Source organism: Vitis vinifera, chromosome 8 (genome assembly GCF_030704535.1).
Source record: "Vitis vinifera cultivar Pinot Noir 40024 chromosome 8, ASM3070453v1".
NCBI lineage: Eukaryota > Viridiplantae > Streptophyta > Magnoliopsida > Vitales > Vitaceae > Vitis > Vitis vinifera.
The window spans coordinates 17,736,538-17,759,027 of NC_081812.1; the positions used below are offsets into that span (position 1 = coordinate 17,736,538).

At 29.7% G+C, this 22,490-nt stretch overlaps 1 protein-coding gene and 1 long non-coding RNA gene across 2 annotated transcripts; one reads left to right on the forward strand and one right to left on the reverse strand.

Annotated features, from left to right (window-relative positions):
- Nucleotides 1-9,953: 9,953 nt before the first annotated feature.
- LOC100252858 (probable aspartyl protease At4g16563) lies at nt 9,954-11,613 on the reverse strand. The gene has a single exon (XM_010655842.3). The coding sequence runs from the start codon at nt 11,569-11,571 to the stop codon at nt 10,225-10,227; it is 1,347 nt and encodes a 448-aa protein (XP_010654144.1). The 5' UTR covers nt 11,572-11,613; the 3' UTR covers nt 9,954-10,224.
- Nucleotides 11,614-12,539: 926 nt separating this feature from the next.
- LOC132254150 (uncharacterized) lies at nt 12,540-15,680 on the forward strand. Its single transcript, XR_009466317.1, has 2 exons — nt 12,540-12,861; nt 15,411-15,680. It is a non-coding gene; the product is annotated as an uncharacterized LOC132254150 (long non-coding RNA).
- The last annotated feature ends 6,810 nt before the right edge of the window (nt 15,681-22,490 follow it).

Below are 22,490 nucleotides of genomic sequence, written 5' to 3' on the forward strand. Positions count from 1 at the left end.
CATGCTGCTCGGGATGAGCGGAGGAAACATGGCATCGCGGAGGATCACAGCTCCCCGCTCCTTATGTTGCGGACAAAGCCAAAGCGATTGATTATAGAGGCAACGTAGTGGTTTAGTAGAGGAGCGACCACTACCAAAAGTAGAAATGTGAATATCTGATGCAACGCCTCCCTCTTATCCCTCTAGTGCTGCCCTTCTCACATCAAGTATTTTCGTTCCTGGGCCATCCATTTTCCATATCGGAATAATAACCTGTTGTAGACCCCCATTTGGGGCTCATTCCTTTGCATCTCTGCAGGGTATGATTCTTTGCAGGTGGAGGGCTCCCAAGGAGCCACGTGTCGCCTCGCGGTTGGTGGCCATAGAAACAGATGGTGGAATTGAGGAGCGAGTGAGAGTTTGACATGTGGCATGGAGATATTCTGGCCGTTAGTGAGGAGCGTATATTTTCTGTTAGAGGGGATTTTTGCAGAGGGGGGTCGGCTGGCCAGAGGTAGGGTGCTTTTCAGAAGCTGCTGCAGGGTAGTGGTGGTCGGGGAGCGTCTCCTGGAGGTTTAGAGGCTGTAGAGAACTAGGGTCTCCGGGGGGGGCTGGTAAAAGAGGAGAGAAGAACAGAGGTGTAAAAGAGGGAAAAGCTAAGAAAAACAGAGGAAAAGCCAGGGAGGAACAGAGAGAGATTTTTGGGAGAGGAAGGATTCGAGAGTGTGTTTTTCCAGGAGAGTGAGAAGGAGAGGTGATGTTTGGGCGCTGCTGGATTTTACAGAGGTATCTTTAGAGAGGATTCCTTGGCTTAAAAGGGGTTTTCCTTGCAGGAGACAAAGGATGAATGCGATTTTGAGCAAATTTCGGCATTGGCGACATGAATGGGCTTATATAGCTGTCAATATTCAAGAGTTCTTGACGTTGGTGGGGTTTTTGAGGTCAAGCTACAGATCTGATTTGAATGATAAACGCAAATGAGAGTTTGTTCCATTGAGACTTGGTATCCATGCTGTCTAAACATTGAATCAGAAATGGGCAGAGAGATTATTTTGAAAGAAATAGATTAAGGAGAAGGATTCTAGTGAGGGTCCCCATACCATGTCTTGATACCGGTTCATGCATATCATTATTTATCATACCAGTGGCAAATGTCAATATCCCAGAGGAAGAAGAGAGTACACTGATTGAAGAAATGTTGGTTCTTAAGGGAATGAAAGACCCACTCTCGCTCTTGTATTCTTTTGGCTAGACGAATCCACTAGTAAACTGGTGGATGATGAAGACAGATTGATGGTTGAGAACCATACCTCCAGTGTGGGCGCATGCGAATCTTGCCCGCTGCTGTTAGTGCGTTCCAGATCCGGAAAGTCTTCATAAAGGCCCCGCATGGATTTTATGAGTTTATGGATGTACCCTTGCAGCTACAGCATGTGCTTGCCCTACATCTAGAGGAGCATCCAGGGTCGATTTCAGATGGATCCTTAGAGCACAATCTAGAAGTAACTATCGCAAAGGATACATGCACACATCCTGGCGCTTTTAGAGAATTGCATATACGTTGTGGGCAGCCAAATGGTGCAAGGGCCCCATCCTCTCAAGTGGTCAAAAACTGAAGATGCCACGTATTCCCGGATCATCAGAAGCTCCTAAGACGAACTGAATGATCTAGAGGAGGCTATTCAACCTGATTTAACTGGAAATAAATCATCAAAGGAATCAACTCGAGATGGTCATGCGTAGAATGCAAAGAATAGACAGATCAGATCCTCAAGGCGACCGTGGTCATTCGTGGTGGCGTTCTGGCACAGAATAGGAATACCAGATTGCATTATTTTGGGAGATAGTAAATGGTACAAAGGCTGTTCATCCCATCTGGAGGCGAAAGTATTAAAAAAGGCATGCAAATTATTCAATGGCTGAGAAAGCGGCAGGTTCAATAGCAGAGGATATGATCGTCACCTACATAAGGAAGTCAAATGGGCCAAAGGGAAATTTGAGGCAACTGGTCATTCAAACAGTGCATTCATAAAAATCACACCTGTGAGGGACCTCAGTTGCGAGCATGTTTAGAATCCTTTCCAGAAACTGTGTGATCATTTAATGTGATTTATACCCAAGATTTGCCTCTGGACTTTCATGACGGAGATATCATAGCGCCACGGGTTTTAGATTAGCTGCCAATGGCTAGTTGGAGGAGTATAGGATTACTTTTAAAGTCCTCAGGGGACTTGAAGAATTTCCGAGATTCGCATGCAACCGTGGCTGTTGACTCACCTGAAATCACAGCTGTTCAGTCTTCTCAATGGATCTCCAAGCCACGAGTTCAAGGTTAGGAGACAAATAAAGTCATCGTTTTCACTGAAGTTGGTGTTCATTTGGCATCTGAGGACATAGCTTAAACAATTGGGAAATCCATCGTCAGCAACTGTTTTGGGAATGGAGACTGAGACCTCACCCAGATCCCCAGGGGATGTGACTATACTGACTCGTTTGCACTCCAGACCCGTTCCCTCTCTCTAGCATGGCATGCATGGCCACCTTTGGGCCACGTGTTCTCTCTTCTTATTTCCTTATTCTTTGATTTTTGAAATTAACTACCCCAAATCTCATGTGATAAATTCTTTTACGTTTTGGTTTTCAAATAGTCTCAATTATCCCATCCTTCTTCCTTAGCATTTTTCTTTAAGTTTCAAAACCCCATTTTCAATAAAACGTTGCTGCCATTTTTCTTCGGCATGCAATTTTGACAACTTCCATGATTTTAAAACGTTTTGAAATAAACATGAATTCAATTTTGTAATTCCAATTAATGGAACTTATGAAATTAATTCATGCAAAATAAACGGGCTTTGGTGGGGGGCCCGACATATGTGACTTCATGATTGACTGACTGATTGATTGATTTGACTGCCATGCATAATTGATTTATTCTGATCCGTGACATGCATGAGATTATTTCTTAACTGTGCTCTAACCCTATTTCTTGATAGCGCATGGCGGCTCGTCACCTAGGTACGTGTCCACTCCCATTCTTGTAATTCTCTATGCATGTACTGATTCTCATATGTGCGATCATGCTGAGTATTCATTGATTTCCTCATCATTGCCACGTCAGCTTCATCTTATTAGTAGAGACCCGACTTTAGGGACTTAGAAGGGTGCTACGGTCTTTACCGTACCTTCCCGATAAGTAACCTGACCCCCGAACCCGATCCGGTTTTCATAGACCGCCTTTTTTAAAATATGGAGTCACACTTAGGGTTTTTCTTTCTTATTTTGTTTACCCTTTAAAAATAAAACAAAAATAAGTGGCGACTCCAAGTCATTTTCAAATAATCAATAAAAATCAATTTTTCAAATAATAAAAATCGAGCTCGCCATCGAGTGGGAAACGCATTGAGCCGAAAATGCGGGGTCCACACCTGTCAATTCATAAAGTTGCCTACTTTTTCTCTCCTGCCTCCTGGACATTCTAACCTCAACTAGAAAGTTGGATTTTATTTGTGGCTTTTTTTATTTTTTAAATTTGGAGTCATTATTGGAGTAAGATGTCCAAGTTAGATGGTCTTGTCATTATATTTATGTATGTTACCTTACAGGTACTTGGAATCTACACCACTTTATGTCCTAAAATTTTGTGCCCTAAAAAGTTTTAGCATATACCATATTTGCATACCAATTAAATATCATGTCGTTTTGCACATACAAGACTTTATTGATCAACTCCGACCTCCAACTCATGTAAACATGGATAGATCCATCCAACCAATCGACAAGGTAGAAAATTTTATTATAAGGGTAAAACAGAAAAATCATAAATCATAATAATATTAAATATAATTTCAGATTTTAGTATCATTCAATAAAACAAGTATATTTATTAATATCAATTTATATAATTTTTTATAATATATCAAATTAAATAACATAAACAAATAAACTTTTGATATTATGGTGATTATTCCATCATTAAGTTAAGCCATAGGATCAAATCATCAAACTTTGACATATAAAATGTTGTCATAAATCTAGTTAGGCCACAAATTTCTTTTACATTTGTTTTTCAAGATTACTAATAAATTTTTAAAAATAAAAAACATTTCTTTCTTTTTCCTCTTTTATCATGTTAATAAAGAAAAAAAATATTTTCAATTCAATTTCTCCTCTTATTGTAACAAAGGGAAATAAAATTTATTATTTTATTAATATTTAATTTCAGATATGAGAATATTAGTGAGCTTTGAGTATTATATGAAATTTCAAATATATTGTGAATCCAAGAATTAAAATTGAATTATTGTAATTTTCAATCAAAATTCATTATAACTTACTAGTTCACTAATCTTAGAGATGAATGGGACTTTCTATGCATATGTATTTACATGTAAAAAGAGTTACATCATCTTTTATCAATGTGGATGCAGCTGCCTAATTTTAAAATTCAATGGGTTGTCATTATCACATCAATTATTCTTCTTTCTCATGCACCCCACAAAACAAGAAACAATATAATTTGCCTCAAGAAACAACATATTTGAAATTATATGGAATTTAAAATATATTGTGAATCCAATAATTAAAATTGAATTATTATAATTTCCAATCAAAATTCATTATATTCACTACTTCGCTAATCTTAGGAACGAATAAGACATTTCATGCATATGTACTTACATATAAAAAGAGTTGTATCATCCTCCACATGTGTGTGGATGCGATTGCCTAATCTCCACATAATTTTTAAATTCTTGTTATTGTCACATCAATTATTCTTCCTTTTCATGCACTTACAAAGCAACAAATATCATAATTTGCCTTCGTCCACCTACTCACTGAAGTGCAACTTTTTTTTTTTCCTTTTTATTTTTGTGTGCTTTATTTCGTACAAAGGGCAAAAATATCATGATGAGGACGAAAATATTGTGTCCAAAATGGCTTAGAGGGAAAAAAATCATTGAATTAGGCCCAACTTGCGTATTAAATAATACCTTAAGTTTTACAATCTCTCAAAGTTTCCATATATGATTGAGTTCTTATTTATATAAAATGTAAAAATCTCATATATGATAAGCAATCAACTTATTATATATTATATATGTGATTATAATTGTTTATATATATAATTATTATATGAATATTTTTATATATTATAATATATTTTATAAATTAATAAAAATAAAATTATTATAAATTAATTAATTTTAAATAATAAAAAAATTGTATCAAAATATTTATCAATATTTTTATGATATATTCGATATATCTATAAAATTCAAGTATTATATATATATGTGGTTATTAATATTTTCATCATTAGTTTTAGCTTATCCTAGTGCCTTAAATAGGATGCTTGATTTTATTTGTTTTTCAATTCAACAATGAAATAAAAATAAAAATATAAAAGAATTCAAGTTCTTTTTTAAAATAAAAAATTTAAATATAATAAAGATTACTCAAAATTATGATTATATTTAGGAAATGTTTTTAAAAATAGTTCTAAAAAAATAATCTTTGATAATTATTTTTTAAAATTATTTTATGATGTTTTTATAAGAAAAGTTTGTTTGAGGATATTTGAAATACTGTAAACTTATCTTTTATATTTTTAAAACAATATTTATATGTAATAATTTATTTATTTAATCATTCTTTATATTTATATAAATACTTATTAAAATCATTACAAAAATGTAAGTGAAAATAAGTAAAAACAAGTAAAATATGTTATAAAAAAACATCTTATTTTATATTTTTTAAAATTGAATTTTTTTTTCATTTTTTGCTATCAAATGTAATATGTTTTCCTCTTTTTGGTACTTCAAAACATAAAATTATTTTCGAAAACAAAACATATCCTCTACATTTCAAAGTTTTCAAATTTTTCCTAAAAGGATAAATTTGAAAAAGCATATACAAAAATTTTATTTAATATAATCCTATTTTTTATAATTTCCTTTCCACTTGTCATTGTGGCTTCCAATTTTAGTCACAATTATGAACTGTAAGAGGCAATTGAATTCATGCACACGTACTATTTTATCCAACATTAACTTTTAGAAATATTTGATTAAAATAATGAAATAATACCAATATTTGGAAAAATAATTTTTATAGTTGGACATTGCTTCTTCAACTCAGCTGCCACCATATTAAAAACCGGTCTTGTCATGCATCCGAAGCCGAAACCTGAGCCAGATACTTGTGTGGGATCCTCAGGAGCTTCTCGCCGATCATGATATCTGTGACACAGTGACACCTATGTAGTAATACACAGGAAATTAGTCATCTGGGTTCTTGAGAAAGGGAGTGTAGCTAAGTCCTTCGGTTTCGCCATCACGGTAATCCAACATCAACACGACATTTTTCGGGGTTTCGTCGAAGTCGTGAGAATTGAGACAGCAAGCGAACAGAGACGTAAGCAGAGTATATATAGCATCGAGTCATTCCCATCTCCTCCCCATTCTTATCATTTTCTTATTCAATGAGTGTCATTTGCACATCCATTCTTGTTGTTCTTATACAACCCATAAAACATCATCGTCAACGCATTATATGACCCGCATTAAATGTATAATATTTATAAATTGAAAAATATATATTTTTAAACTTTTATATTAATTTTTACCCCCTTTTTTTTATAGGATTTTGCTATTAATGACTGTCACTTATCAATTTCCTTCATAAACAACACAGCATAAAAAATCTTGTTAATTTTATATAAAATTACACCCCATACAATTATAAGCCTAATAAATCCACAAATCATTTTTTTTTGTATAAATTTATATCACATACAACTTTAAACCTAATAAATCATCCAACGATTTTAACAAGAAAATAAATTTACACAATAACACATTTACATAAACCAATAAAAATAAAACTAAATAAAAGTGAAAAATAAAATATGTACCAAAACAAGCCTATAATAAACATAATGTTCCATTTGAGTCTCATTTTTATTTGTGAGATTGAACCTTCCACATGTCATGAATGAACCAATAAAAATAAAATTAAATAAAAATGGGAAATAAAATGTGTACCAAACAAACCTATAATAAGTCTAATGTCCCATTTACAACATTTTTAAGTCTTATTTTTTTTCATGAAATTTAACTTTCCACATATCAAGAATGTGTGCTCAACCAATCGATAGGAGTAGTGGTGAATAGTATCACGCAAAACAAAAATGAACCAAAAAGTAAATATCCAAAAATGTATAAAGCTTTTCAATAAGCCCCAAAACAAACTTCAAATCAATCTAATAAATTTCATTAATAAAATAGACCAAATTAGCAAATGTAGTACAACAAATCTATTTTTCAAATTAATAACCAAAATATAAGGACAAACCTAAATATAACAAATCAAAATAAATCAAATTAGAGCTAAATTTAATATAGTATAATCCAAACTTAATTTAATAAGCAAACTCAAGTCCACTACTAAAACCAAACTCAATTTAATATGCAAAGCCTAAAATGACATCTAAATATATACCATAATTTTCTAATATCTAAATTCAATAATTCAAATGAGTAAAACTCATATCAATTATTGACTCATGTAACAAATTTCACCAACAAGAAATGAGCTCAAATTCCATGTTAATTAATAAGTCCAAAATATAAAAAATCAAAATAAATTCAATTAGAACTAAATTTAATATCTCATAAATAATGCAAAATAAACTATTACTCAAGTAATAAAAAAAAAATTGCAAGCCAAAAATCCAAACATAATAGTAATGAATAACAATAATATATATAAACCAACCATAAATCCGATCAAAGATTCTAATAGCACAATATCCATAGATAAATCCAAATTGAATTACACAAACATGCCCACAATCAGATACAATTAAAGTAAAAGGAAATTTAACCATTTTTTAAGAACCTATGAATGACCTGAGTTGCTAGCCGGCAATGGCGGCAGTGGCTGCTGGTAGTGAAGGGTGGTGGATGGAGAGAGAAAATGGGTATGATGAGATGAGAGAAGAAAAAGGAAAGAAGAAAGAAAAGGGAAATAAATGAAAAAAAAATGAGAAGGAAGGAAGAGAAGGGTGTTTGGATGGAGAGATAATGAGGGAAATGAAGAAAAGAAAGGGGAGTGACGGATAGGGAGAGAAGAAAATAAAGGAAAGGAAAAAATGGAAGAAGAAAAGAAGAAAAAAAGAGAGAAAAAAAAAAGAGTGGGGGGAAGAGTCTTCTGGCCGTGGGAATGGGATGAGGGAGGAAGAAGAAGAGAAAGAAAAGAAAAGGGAGGAAAATGGGGGAAAGAAGGAAGAAAAAAAAGAGGAAAAATGAAAAAGAAAATGGAGGAGAAGAAAGAGACGGGAGGGGAATGTGCAGGAGGTTAGTTGTGGGAACGAGGGGTACGGACAAGAGAGGGAAATGAGGGAGTGACTGGGTGGAGTAAGCGGGAAAAAAGGGAAAGGAAGACGAATATAAAATAAAATAAATAATAATAATAATAATTTAAAATATATAAATGGATTGAAACATTCATATGTAATTGGGTTTGAATTTTAAGAATAAAATTAAATTTATAATTAATATAAAAATAAATTCAAAACAAATTTTAAGATTTATAGACTTCTTATTTTAAAAATATTAATGTGTAAAATTGTTATATATGTAATATCGATAAATAAGAAACTCAAAATATGATAAAATAATAAATAAAGCATTATACTTTATTTCCAAACATATCATTTTTTTTTTCAATTTTTCTATTAATGCATATTGAATAATACTAACTGTTACGACATTTAAAGTATATATTGATATAAAAAGTAATCCCATTTTTTCTTTTATACCAACTTCTATATAATGAAACTTCTTGCCATAAACAGAATTTGCTTTGTTTTGATAACGGATTTTACTTTTTTTATTTTAAGTCATATCTCTATCTACCCGGAATCAAGTTTGACCTCATGGGATTGAAGTAAAAAAATTACAAACTTGCAATAATAATACTTCATATTTTAGAAATAATACTCCCACTATCATTCAATAAAATAAATAATTATTATTAACATTAATTTATATAAAAGAAATAAAAATTTTATAACGTACCAAATTAAATAATAAAAATACTAATAAAAATGTTTTTGATTTTAAGGTTACTCTATAACATGTTTCAAGTATCAAATAAATATTTGTTTTATAAAATATTAAATAATAATTTTTAAAAGCTATTTTCAAATATTGTTTTAAAAAATAGTTACTAAATAAGATTTAAATATCTCATTTAAAAATGTGATTTCCAATTCCAAAAGTATCATAGTGGAAATTCCTTACTTAACGTCAACGAATAAGAAAGTAAAATTATAAATAAAAAACATTATATTTTCTAAACATTTCAAAATTTCCCATTTTATTATTAATACAGATTGCATTTGTAACAACTACAATAATATCAAATGAAGTATAAGTGGTACTTGACAGAAAAATTTATTGTTATGTAACACTAAGGATCATAAAGCATAAATAAACTTTTAAAACAAAAATCCTTTTGAATTATAAATATTAGACATATGTGATAATAATAATTTTATTTTCTATTTTTTCAAAAAAAGAAAAGAAAAATAAGGACATATGTGATAATTATAATTCTATTTTCCATTTTTTTTAAAAAGGAAAATAAGAACTTTTTACTAATTAATTATAATAATAAGTAGATTTTTTTAATGATTTCTCAATATCCGTCTATGAGTTGCAATTACTTTTTAATAATTGCATACGAGACTCTAATTTTATTAGTTTAGTATACATGAATACGAGGGACAAACGAGTGTAATTTCCCATTTTAATTTATTTTTTTAAAATCCTGAGGATAATTTTATTTTTTTTTAAATACATTTTAAATTTTTTTCTACTAAAATTTGGGAAAGAGAAAAGTAAAAATATGTCATGAACATGATTTAAAAAAATTAATTTATAATTTTTTAATTATAAAGACAAAAATGCCATCAAAAGCGACTAAATTTATATTTAGTACACTTCTTTTATTCAGACTGGAGAGCTTAAACACAGCCTTTCCAGTGGTCCAACAATGAAGGCAGGTACGTAGTTAAGGGTGGGCGGTATTCTCCCAACTGCCATCGGACTGGTACACTACTTAACAATACACGCTCCTCCTAGGTTGCTATTATCAACTATTTCTGCCCAGCACAAATCTTTAGCCAGTGGCAGTGATGTCATCGACTAGCAAGTTTGTTGTCGGAAACCAAGACGCTCATTTTTTTAGGTCAAACTCCACATAATAATCCACGTGCTGATAATTCCCCAGAATAATAGACGGTCCCGGAGTGAATTCCAAGGTGCTGGTGCCTGCATCAGTGACGACAGGGAAACAAGCCAAGCTTATCTCAGGAATAAACACAAAATAATTCTTTCCTGGCACCACCATATTTGCGCCACCTCTAAATTGGTAAATTAAGTCGGGGATTTTTATGGATTTGTGGCCTGTGAAATTATAACAAGGTGTGAAACCGGACAGGGTTTCTAGCTCAAGAGATCTCCTATACTTGGACATCTGCTTTTTCAACTCATTTGTCACTATCTTAAAAACCGGTCCTGTCATGTATCCGTACGCGAAACCAGAATCTATCATGAGACCACCTCGGCCGTCAGATACTGGAGCCAGATACTTGCTTGGAATCCCGAGGAGCGTGTTCCCGATCTTGATATCTTCGACACCCAAGTAGTAGTAAATCGGGAAGTCAGGAGGGTTCTTGAGAAAGGGAGTATAGGAAAGTCCTTTGGTTTCGCCATCACTGTAGTCCAAAATCAACTTGCTGCTGTTCCGGGTGTCATCGTAATCGTGCGAATTGAGACAGTAAGCAAACTTCTTCACACCCATCTGCATTGGCAACGAGAACATTGTGCGACCGAACCCCGCAAGTGCGTCAGAAGTAGGTACACGAGCAGCGGATGTTGTACACCCAACAAGAAATTTATGAATGGTTTTCCCGGGAAAGTTGAGGTTTTCTAATAGAAAAAACCCAAATGCTGCTCCTGTGCCATACTGAAGAGTGTATTGTGGGCAAGCGTGGGAGCATTTTTTGGAATTGCCATTGCAGCGGGGGCACCCGAGGTAAACATCTGGGGAGGAAGTGTTTGCACATTTGGGATCTCTGCACCCCAAGATCTTATCAGATGACGAAAGTTCGGGATTGAAGATAGGGACCTTTTTGGGGTTTGAAAAAGAACAGTTAGTGCATGTGTAGTGAGTTGTGCACGGGGCCCATACTACATGACTTCCTGTGTCCACCAGGAAGGAGAGTTTTTGTGGAGGAGTGCCGAAGCTGAGAGGGATGGTGTGACCCCCATAACTATGAGGAAAAAGAGAGGCTTTTACGAGAGGACTGGTCGTACCATGTTTCAAGTGATGGGCTCTGGACAAGGATGCAGAGGCAAGGTGTTGGAGAAAGACCCTGGGTTCCGTGGATAGTTTGCTTGTAAATGTTGAGGTTAGAGGGATGGTAATGGTGGCAGGTATGTTATCATTGGAGGAGGATGCCAAGAAAAGGATAGAGAAGAGAGTAAAAACAGGGAAAAGCAAAGAAGTAGAAGAAGCCATGACTGTGAAGCTTCAGAAGCGCACACCAGTGAAAGTGGTAGAGAGAGTCGTTTATATAGACAATGACATGCGTGGTTTATATGTAGTTATTTTAAAATCCATTGTCAATTTTATATGGGAATTTCAAAGTGCCGAGAAACAAATGGAGATTTGTATTATAAAAAAATTATTAAAAAGATTTTGTTAGTAAAATAAATACAAAAATATGATTTTATTTATTTATTTATTTTTTGCATTGAATATTATCCTGTCCTACCCATCTTGCTTTTATACTAAACCCGTGGAATTCACTTTTAATGCTGAATAAATTATTTTTTATATTGAAAGTTTAAAATTTAATTTATTTTTTCAAGAAGACAAGTTTCACGTTATTTTTTAGATTATTTGTTATAGGACTTTTTTCAAAAATAATTATTATAATCATATAATAAATCAGTTTTGGTAGAGGTGAACACATGTGGTCCCATATTTGCATTGGTGGTGGCCTCTATCATGTTGATAGAGTGACAAATATGATATATTTTTAGATTAAATGACTCAAATATTAGGAAACATTTTTAGATTAAAAAACTAAAACTAGATTATGTGGTTGAAATTATCAATGTCAAATGTAAAGTATGATCGCTACTTTTGGAAGCAAATAATAAGAACCCTTGGTACAAATTTATTTGATATTTTAGGTCTACACCATAATTATGAAAATATAGATATTTTTTTAAATGCAACATTATTTAATAAAAGTGAGAAATAAATGGAGATTTTAAGCCTTGAAAAATATTTATTTAAAGAAATTCAAAAAATAAAATAAATTTACAAATTGTGATTCAATTTCCACTATTCATTGTGTAATATTAAAATTCAAGTGCAATAAAACTATTAATAGGGGGTAGTGAAACCTTTAAGCACTACTACAAAAATAATATATGATGTCACTATTTATGGTATCGCATTTAAAATAATGACACCATTGAACTTAAAATTTATAAAGGTGACACATCATATAAAAAATCTTCAATTAGGATAGTTAGATGATGCTAATTTCAGATTTACGATGTCATTTTTTGGAAGTGACACCATATGAAATAAAAAGTTTTAAATTTTATAACTCAATGGGCCCTTTTTAAAAATAGTGAGTAGGAACAATTTATGAAAAGTCCATTGTTTCCATATATACATTAACTAATATAAAAGATCTTATTGCTTAACCCTAACCATCGTTTTCTTCTCCTTCTTCTCACACCCATGGTCGGCACACCCATAATTAATATTCTTTGCTTCGTAAAATCTCGGGTAAGTCAAAATCTCTTATCTACCATCTTCATTTTTTTTATTAATGCAAAAAACTTTGTTTGTATAATTGTTTTATATCTCTTGATTTAGTATATCTATGATGTGGGTTTTGTAAATGGTGTTTTTTATCGAGTTCCAAGGAAGTAAAAACTAGGTTTAACATTCTAACATATTTTTTGTTTCATTGCTAATAAGCCCCAAACAAATGAAAACAAGAAAAATGAATTATTTTTTAAAATTTTGTCTAATTGAGAATGAGAGATACACTAGTTTGTAGTAATTTTTCGCATGAAATAGTATTTTATTGAAGACTTGACTATATTTGATACTTTTTTCCACCGTGCTAGGAGCTTTTTGGTGAAGTCTAACAATAGAGATTGACATCTACTACAAGATGATACTCAATTAATCTAAAAGCACTTAAGTTATTTAGGGTTTTCTTCGGTTAACCTAAGAAAACATTCCCACTTTCTTTGTATTGAGTCACCTAAATAGAATAGAATATTGGGTATCAGAGTCGTAAAGGGTATTATAAATATGACTCTTTTTTTTTAGAGTCACCTACATGGAATGAATTATTGGTAGGTGAACAAAATATTGGGGTGATTGTAATAGTTGAATTAGTAAATGGAAGATAAGTGTATGTTGCTTTGTTTATTCTATAAAAACAATAATTTTAGTAGTTGAAATTTACATGCTTTGTTGTTTTATAAAAACAATAATTTTAGTATTTGAAATTTTAAAATGTGAATGAAATGTCTGAAAATATGTTTTGAAAAATAGGATAGTAATAAATGGAAAATAACTCATTTCCTAAAAATATTTTGATAAATTAAAATAATATGTGGTTAAAATATATTTTTGTGAAAGTATTTAAAAATGAATCAAAATATTAATAATTGTTATTTTGTTTGAAAATAATTTAGGAATATAAAATAATATTGGGGATAATTTTTGAGTTTAAATTGGGTTATAAATGGTTAATTTTTTTAGGACTGTCCTTTTTGAAAATAATCCAATGATAATTTTTTTAAATAAGAATGTTGAAAATAATTTTAAAAATAAAATTTTGTTGGCAATGATTTTTCTAAAAGTATTTTAGGCATAAATGGAAATTTCTTGTATGAAAATAAGAGAATTTATATATATCTATATATATATATATATATATATATATATATATATATATATATATATATATATATATATATATATATAATAGATATAAAAATAGACTTCTTTGATATTTAATAAATAAGTGAATTTTTCTCTAAAAAAAGAATAAAATAAGAATTTCTCTATATAATAAAATAATTTATATATGAGATAGTTTTCAATAAGAAAGTTTTGAAAATAAATTTGGGATAAAATATTTTTTAGTAAGTTTTGTTTAGATAATTCAAGAATAAAGTGGTTTATTAACTTTTCTTAAAAAATAACATTCTTCTTTCTTTTTTGAATTGATCAATTTTTTTAGAAATAAAATTGTTAGATTCTATTTTTTGTAAATGTTTAAGAAATTCTAAAAAATTCTTTAAAAATGAAATGACCTTTCTACCACATTCCTTGTAATAAATAATTGTTTTTTTTTATACATATTGTAAAGTAAAAAAAAAAAGTCTTTGTTTAGTTAACCTAAGAAGACATTCCTACTTTTCTTTGTGTCGAGAGTCACCTAAATGGAATAAAATATTCAATATAATAGGAGAGTAAAAAGTATTGTAGAAATGATTTTGTTGAGAGAGTTATCTAAATGGAATGAGATATTGGTAGGTGAATAAAATATTATGGTGATTGTAATAGTTGACTTAGTGAGTGGAGGAGAAGTGTATGCTTCTTTGTTTATTCTATAAAAACAATAATTTTAGTAGTTGAAAATGTGTATGAAATGACTGAAAATATTTTTTGAAAAATAAGAAAATAATAAATGGATAATAGCTCATTTCCTAAAAATCTTTTGATAAATTAAAATAACTTGTAGTTAAAATATATTCTTATGAAAGTATTTAAAAATGAATCAATATATTAATAATTGTTATTTTGTTTAAAAATAATTTAATAGTAAAAAAATAATACTAAATTCAAATATGACTACTTTGTTATGAGATTCATTAAAGAAATAATTGTTGATTTTACAGTTATTGCATCAAAGGTTTTACTCGTTTAATGAATAGTACATAATTTCATACTTTCAATTATTGTGATATTAATGTTATTCTCATTTGATTTCAGTTTGATGACAAATAAAACATATTCTCAAGTAGAATTTGATGAAATTAGAGAAAAATAGATTACTTTTGTGTTATAACTAATCATGAATCATATTGATGTATCGTGATCATTCATGATAAGTCCCTAAGTTGTTATATGATTGAATTTTCCATTGATATTGTATAACATTACTTATTCTTTACGAACTATTTTTATACCAAAATGAGAAAAAGGAAAAAGAAAAAGAAAACATTAGTACTTAGATTTGTTTATTGTTTATAACATCACATTTTTATTTTCAATAAGAACTCTAAAACTCATTAAACTATGAAATGCAGGTATACACTCTTGGGAGGACAATATGAAGAATAAAAAGAAAGGAGAAAGAGGCAACAAGATTTAGGTTTTTAGATATGACTCTTATGTCATACATTATAGGACATAAATGTTACTTTATTTGGAATTGAGAATTTTGGGTTTTTGGATGCAACTCTTGTGTCATTTTATGGTTAGCCGGTTTTATGCATATGAAATGCAAGTATACATGAATGTTGGGAAGCTTAACATTTCTAAATCATGTTTTAATGTGTATTCACTTTTCTTTTTTAGTTTTGATGGGTTTGATGTGTTTGATGTACTATCATTTTGTGAACATTTGATATACAAATATTATTGGATGATGTAATATGTTACAAATTAATTCATAAGCATTATGAAAATATAAGTTAAATGTAATATGATTATTATATTTATGGACAATTTACACAGGTTAGTCTTATTTATTAATAAGCATTACAAAAATCTACAAACTAATCAACAAAAAACAACCATATCTTCCATAATCATTTACAATGATGTGACACCATAAATTAAAGGTGATACATTTAACGTGACACCATAACTCAAAGATGATGCATTTAATATGACACCTTATATATCTCATACAACTCTATATCAAATTAAGCATCACTAAAAATATATGGTGTCTCTTCTGAATGTGTCACCATTTATCTACTTTGGTGTCGCTTCCAAATACGTCACCAATTGATACCCTCTATGGTGTCAGTGGATAAGGTGACGCTATGTTGTAGTGACACCCTATGTTTATAGTGACTTATTATAAATGTCACCATATATCTTTTTCCTTGTAGTGAAGTTCCGAAGGATTAGTTATGGTTTTAGTATGAGATTTGTTTTAAAACTTTTAATAAATTTAATAACATCCCACTATGCATTTATACTATTTGTCAAGTAAATAAGAACTTATTTTCCTTTGATTTCATTTAGTTTTGATTTTATCGATCTTTATAATTATTTTATCTTTTATCAAATAATTTGTTCACTTTTATATGCTTAAGGCCATAGTTCAGCTCAAGTGAGAAAAAAAAATCATTGCTAATTCTCAATTAATTAATAATAATTTTTTTAATGTAAATTACCCATTACAAATTTATCACTTTTTTGATATTCATATTTTATTTTATTTTTTTTAAATCTTTTATCTAAATCTAACTATTAGATTTTTATTTTTTTTCTTAACATTAAAGGAGAGTTGATGCACCCGTCAAAGTCTTCATCTATAATAGAAGAAAAACGACAAATATTTTGTTGTTGATTGCAATTCTCATTAGCTGGACCTGCGTCTTATACGTTTTTGTAGGTAACAATGGTTGTCACAACTAGGAAGAGTCGTGGTTGTCTCGGCTAGGAAGAGTTGTGATTGTCTTTGTTAGGAAGAGACAATAAAATCTTTGGTGGAGGTGAATACATGTGGTCCATGTTTGCATTGGTGGTGGCCTATATCATATTGGTGGTGCCATATATAATATATTTTTAGATTAAATGACCCAAATATTGGGTAACATTTTTAGATTAAACAACTAAAACTAGATTATGTGATTGAAATTATCAATATCAAATGTAAAATATGATTGCTACTTTTGAAAGCAAATTATAAGAACCTTTGAATAGGTACAAATTTATTTGATATTTTAGGTCTGTGCCATAATTATGAAAATATAGATATTTTTTGTTTTAAAAAAATGCAACATTAATTAAAAAAAATGAAAAATAAATGGAAAATTCAAGTCTTGAAAAATATTTGTTTAAAGAAATTCAAAAAATAAAATAAATTTACAAATTGTTATTCAACTTTTGAGTATTCATTATATAATATTAAAATTCAAGTGCAATAAAACTATTAAGAGAGGTAGTGAAACCTTTAAGTTCCAAAATATTAGTTATGTTTTTAGTATAAGATTTATTTTTAAACTTTTAATAAATTTAATAACATCCCACTGTGAATTTATACTATTTGTCAAGTAAATAAGTACTTATTTTACTTTGATTTCATTTTGATTTTATCAATCTTTATAATTATTTTAACTTTTATCAAATAATTTGTTCACTCTTATATGCTTTAGGCCATAGTTCACCTCAAGTGAGAAAAAAAAAAATCATTCCTAATTCTCAATTAATTAATTAATAATAATTTTTTAATGTAAATTACTCTTTACAAATTTATCACTTTTTTTATATTTATATTTTATTTTTTAAAACCTTTTGTCTAAATCTAACTATTAGATTTTTTTTTCTTAATGTTAAAGGGGAGTTGATGCACCAGTCAGAGTCTTCATCCATAATAGAAGAAAAAAGACAAATATTTGGTTGTTGATTGCAATTCTCATTAGCTGGAACCACGTCTTATATGTTTTTGTAGGTAACTATGGTTGCTTCGGCTTGGAAGGGTTGTGACTATCTTTGTTAGGAAGAGACAATAAAATCTTTGGTGGAAGTGAATACATGTGGTCCTATGTTTGCATTGGTAGTGCCCTATATCATATTGGTGGTGGCCGATATGATATATTTTAGTATTTTAGATTAAATGACCCAAATATTGGGTAACATTTTTAAATTAAACAACTAAAACTAGATTATGTTATTGAAATTATCAATATCAAATGTAAAGTATGATTGCTACTTTTGGAAGCAAATTATAAGAACCCTTAAATATGTACAAATTTATTTGATATTTTTGGTATGTGCCATAATTATGAAAATATAGATTTTTTTTTTCAGAAAAATGCAAATTAATTAATACAAATGAGAAATAAATGGAAAATTTAAGTCTTGAAAAATATTTATTTAAAGAAATTAAAAAATAAAATAAATTTACAAATTGTGATTCAATTTTTCAATATTCATTATATAATATTAAAATGAAAAATTCTAGAGTACCAAATTGATACTATACCAAAAAAAAAATTTTCTAGCCGTTGGATGTCCAAGATTAGATCTTGACCATTCATTTTAAATTTGGGGGAAAAAAAACCAAGATAACCTGTTAAGGAAGTAATTAGTTCTCTCATTCTCTCTTCTTCATTTTGTCTTTTTTGCCTTCGTTGTGACTTCATTTTGTCCATTTTTCTTCCACATGGACTATAAATGCACCTATATTTTAAAATATTATAATTTCATATTGTTTCATATATAGAGTGGCCTAATGATTTTTTTTTTTTCCAACATATTGATGAGAAAGTGCATAAAATATGTAACTACAGTTAAACAATTAATATTTTACTTTCTATGCTAGCGCTTATCATTTCTCATCTTTTTCCAGATTTAACACATGATTTTAATTAATGTCAATGCTGCAAGCCCTCTTTTTAAAAGATATTTACAAAAAAGCTTGGGCATTGTAGTTTAGATGGAGATTGTCATTATATTTATATATGTTACCTGCGAGGTACCTGGAATCTACACCATTTTATGTCCTAAAAATTTTGTGCCTAAAAAGCTTTAGCATATACCATATTTGTATACCAATTAAATGTCATGTCACATTGCATATACAAGATTTTATTGATCCAACTCCGACCCTCCAACTCATGTAAACATGGATAGATCCAAACCAGTGGACAAGGTAGAAAATTTTATTATGGGGGTAAAATAGGAAAATTATAAATTATAATAATATTAGATAGAATTCATAATTTGAAATATTTTAAACTTATTTTTTATATTTTTAAAATAATTTTTATCTATAATATTTTAATTTTTGATCATTCTCTATATTTATATAATTATTTATTAAAAAATAAGTAAAATATGCTATCATAAATTCCTTATTTTATATTTTTAAAAATAGAAAAATATTTTCTATTTTTTTTATTATCAAATATGTTTTCTTTCTTTTTCTTATTTCTTAAAAACATAAAAGTATTTTTGAAAACAACTTCCAAACATACCATATACATCTCAAACTTTTCAAATTTTTATAAAAAGATAAATTTGAAAGAGCATATACAAAATTTTTATTTAATATAACCCTATTTTTTTATAATTTCCTTAACACCTATCATTGTGGCTTCCAATTTTAATCACAATTGTGAATTGTAAGAGGCAATTGAAATCAATGTACTCCATGTACATTATGCACTATTTTATCCAACATTAACTTCTAAAAATATTTTATTAAAATGATTAAATAACACCTATATTTGGAAAAATAAATTTAATATATATATATTTAAAAGTAATAGGTTGACTCGCCCTTTATACAATAGTGTTTGTTGATTTTTTAAATCAACCATGATGGTGCTTTCAGTCTTTTAGTTAGTTTCCAAATCAGAAAACACGAGTTATGTCAGTGTAAAAATCATGGTGACCAGGTGAGGATGTATGGAGGTACCACTAGTCGATGGTACTTAGGGAATGTCTCATTTCTTTATTTAGGGTTGGAATTGACTACATCCTCCCAGCGTACTTGGTCAACACATACCTATTTTTGGTACCATCAATATTCATTCTTTAAAGTTTGTGTTTTTAATAACCTTTTAATAATCCAATAACCTAAATTTTGCAATGTAGATGATAAGCATAAATATAAAATACTAAATTCATATTTAAGAAGAGTAGTATTTTATTTAGACATGAGATTGGAAACACGGGCTCCAACAATACAATATTGTACTTAATAAAAGCCCAGCTAGGCCTCGGCACTACTCTCCCAACTGCCACCATATAATTGCATTAATTTCATTTTGCATGCACGCACCTTCGTAATCCACGGAATAATGGATGGTTCCGGGGTGAATTCCAAAACGTTGTGGCATCAGCGATGATTGGGAAAGAAGCGACTGGGAGCTGGGAGACAAAATAATTCTTTCCCGGCACCACCATATGTGCTCGATCCGCTGCTAAATTGGTAAGTTAAGTCCAGGATTTTTATGGAGTTCTCGCTCGTAAAGTTGTAACAGAGTGTCAAACCGGTGGCAGCTTCGAGTTCAATAACTCTTTTATACTTGGACATCTGCTTCTTCAACTCAGCTGCCACAATATTAAAAACCGTTCTTGTCATGTATCCTAAGCCTGAGTCTATTATGAGCTCACCTCTCCGGTCGGATCCCGGAGCCAGATACTTTCGTGGAATCCTCAGGAGTTTGTCGCCGGTCATGGTATCTTTGACACCTATGTAGTAATAAATTAACAGGAAAGTCATCTGGGTTCTTGAGAAAGGGAGCTTAGCTAAGTCCTTTGGTTTCCCCATCAGGGTAATCCAAAATCAATTCGCCGTGAGAATTGAGACAGTAAGCGAACTTCTTCACACCCATCTACACCGACGAGCAATGAGAATAGTATGCGACTGAATCCCGCAAGTGCCGTTGTTGTACGAAGTATGTGGATGATATAATTCTCCATAACGATGATAATACAATTCCTATGATGTCCATCTATTGATCATGCATGTAATTCTATTGTTATTTAATAATATAATAATATTACATCATATATTTTTATATATGTATAGACGTAAGCAAAGTATATGCATTACCGAACCGTTCCTCTTATCATTTTGTAATTAAATGAGTGTCAACATTCTCACATCCATTATTTTTGTTCTTGAGCATCTCATAAAACATCATTGTCGGGTATTGTATGACCAGAATTTAATGCATAATATTTCAAAAAAAAAAATTAATTTTTTTTATATTAATTATTTGTCATGATTTAAAAGAAAAGGCCCAATTGGAAGCACGGGTACGTAATCAATATTTTTACCCATTTTTATAGGATCTATGTGACTAATCAATTTTCTTCATAAAAAAAACAAGCATAAAAAATCTTGTTAATTTTAGATAAAATTATGCCCCATACAACTATCAACCTAATAAATCCATAAATCAATTTATATCACATACAATTCATTCCTTTCTATTAATGCAGATTGGATAATAATAACTACTATGACATTTGAAAGGGCTAAAAGTTTGATTCACCTCGATAAAAAAGGACTTTAAAATTGAACCTCCTTCGAGCAGTTCATGGAAAATTCCACACTTGAAAAAGTTTGCATAAAAAAAAAAAAAAAAGTTACTGCAAGCATGAGAAAAGCCATAAATCATAATCCCAAGGCATATCAAGTTGCCATCCTGCTGACAATGAAAAAGGAAGAAATAAATCCAATCAAGGAAACTTCCTAGAAAATCATATCAGCTACCACTCTACTCTAACAAGTGAAACAAAGGGGGAAAAAATCAATTAAGGAAACTTCGTAGAAAAAGCCAACAAGGAAGTTTTCTTGAGTAAGTATAAATAAAAGCTATAAATAGTAAATACTTATGGGAAGGAACAATCCAATTGAGGAAACTTCCTAGAAAAAGCCTAAAAGGCAAACAAGGAATTTTCCCGAGCACAAATAAAAGTTATAAATACTAGAGGGCAAGGGGGTAAAGGGCAAGTCTCTCTTCACTCGTTCATCCAAGGGCGGAGTCAACATATGCTTTGGGAAATTAGATAAGTATTGTGTATGGACACAAAATATATTTATAAAATATTTGTTTGTTTTCATTTTTAATTTAAGTTTAATATTTATAAAATTAAATTTATTTAAATCCTAATATATATATATAATATTCTTCTAAATATTTTTTTTATATATAATTTTGTATTGAATACTTTATTAAATATTTTTTGGTGGTAAGTTATCTTTTATTTTATTTTAAGATTTTAAAGTTTTTTGGACTTTTAGGTTTAATCAAATACTCACTAATTTATGAATAATTATATAATTATGATAATTATATCACTCACAACTCTTTTCTCTTATACCAATTTTTTATAAAATGGATATTCCCTCTACCCATAATTTTTTCCATCTAGAGTTTTTTTTACGTATATCTATATGTTTTTATTCAATTTTTTCTATTGTTTGTTCTCGTTGTTTCGTAACATATATTATAGATAACATTTAAATAAAAAATTTATTACTATCAAATGATTTATTTTTTAATTATTGAAAAAAAATCAAAGAAAAATTATTAGAGAAATTATTGAATTTTTCTAAAAAGTTCTCTATAACAAATATTTCTAAAAATTATTAAAAATATTTTAGTCATATTTATTACAATATTTTTAAG